General features: G+C 45.4%; 1 protein-coding gene across 1 annotated transcript in view; it reads right to left on the reverse strand.

Moving 5' to 3' along the window:
• The window catches only part of LOC101847859 (A disintegrin and metalloproteinase with thrombospondin motifs 6), a gene marked incomplete in the record, with an annotated part of 30,085 nt that overhangs the window by 4,646 nt on the left and 24,374 nt on the right, over positions 1–1,065 (reverse strand). The window contains 1 exon segment of the mRNA XM_013090987.2: positions 452–628. Coding sequence (XP_012946441.1) covers positions 452–628 — 177 coding nt within the window.

The following is a 1,065-nucleotide window of genomic DNA, read 5'->3' on the forward strand; positions in this document are numbered from 1 at the left end:
AGAGGAGAGAGAGAGAGAGAGAGAGAGAGAGAGAGAGAGAGGAGGGGAGGGAGGGAGGGAGAGAGAAAGAGAAAGGGAGCGGTGAGGAGGAGAAGCAGAGTAAAGACAGGACGATGGAGATATAATATGGAGTGAGGTTGTGGTGAAATCGGGCGCTAGTCAACTAAAAAAAATTAAAAAATAAATCGAAGAAACTATAATTGTACCCCCTTGGGTAATTTGGTTCGATTTTTTCTTTTTTTTTTCTTTCTTTTTTTTTTTGGGGCTCTCTCTCTCTCTCTCTCTCTCTCTCTCTCACTCTCTCTCTCTCCCCCCCCCTTGCTCTCCAAAAATCCAAACAAACAAAGATAAAAACAAAAAACAAAACAAAAACAAAAACCAAAGCAAAAAAAAGAAGAAAACAATAAAGAAAACGAAATAAAAAACAATATCAACAACAAACAACACTCACGTCTGACCACTCCCCTTTCCGCCATTGCGGTGGTGGACACTTCCGGTTGATACAGGCCATGCGCGTCGCTGGCTTGTCTCCCGCCTGGCAACGCCGCTCGTCCAGATAGGTGGACGCGTCACTGGACATACAGAACACGCGCCGGCTTTTCTCACCAGGACCACAGGATGGGACACACTAGGAGGAAGGAGAGAAGCATGGCATGGTAAAGTAAAAGTTCCCTATTCCGATCCGGACATTGGGGATTGCCTTGTTAGTGAGACAACTTCCTGGGCCTTCGGTATATTGTGGTAGGGTGGCCAGTTACTTTCCACGTCGCCTTTACTTCCCCAACTCAAGGTTAGGTGCCCATTACTGCTGGGTGGGCTTGAGAGAGCGGAAAAAAGCATGTGTCCGAACCGAGGCTCGAACCCGGACTTTCCGCTTCGGAGACGAGCGCAAATGGCATGATGAAAAGCAAAAAAGTATGGGTTTAACACCCTTCTCAACAATACTATGGTGCTGATGATGATGATGATGATGATGATGATTACTATTTTGATTATTATGATAATGATGATGATAACTTCTGCCTTAGCTTTCAGCTCGATTCGAGCAGACAGGAGTTTACTACT

Source organism: Aplysia californica, unplaced genomic scaffold (assembly GCF_000002075.1).
Source record: "Aplysia californica isolate F4 #8 unplaced genomic scaffold, AplCal3.0 scaffold01776, whole genome shotgun sequence".
In the NCBI taxonomy this organism is placed as follows: domain Eukaryota; kingdom Metazoa; phylum Mollusca; class Gastropoda; order Aplysiida; family Aplysiidae; genus Aplysia; species Aplysia californica.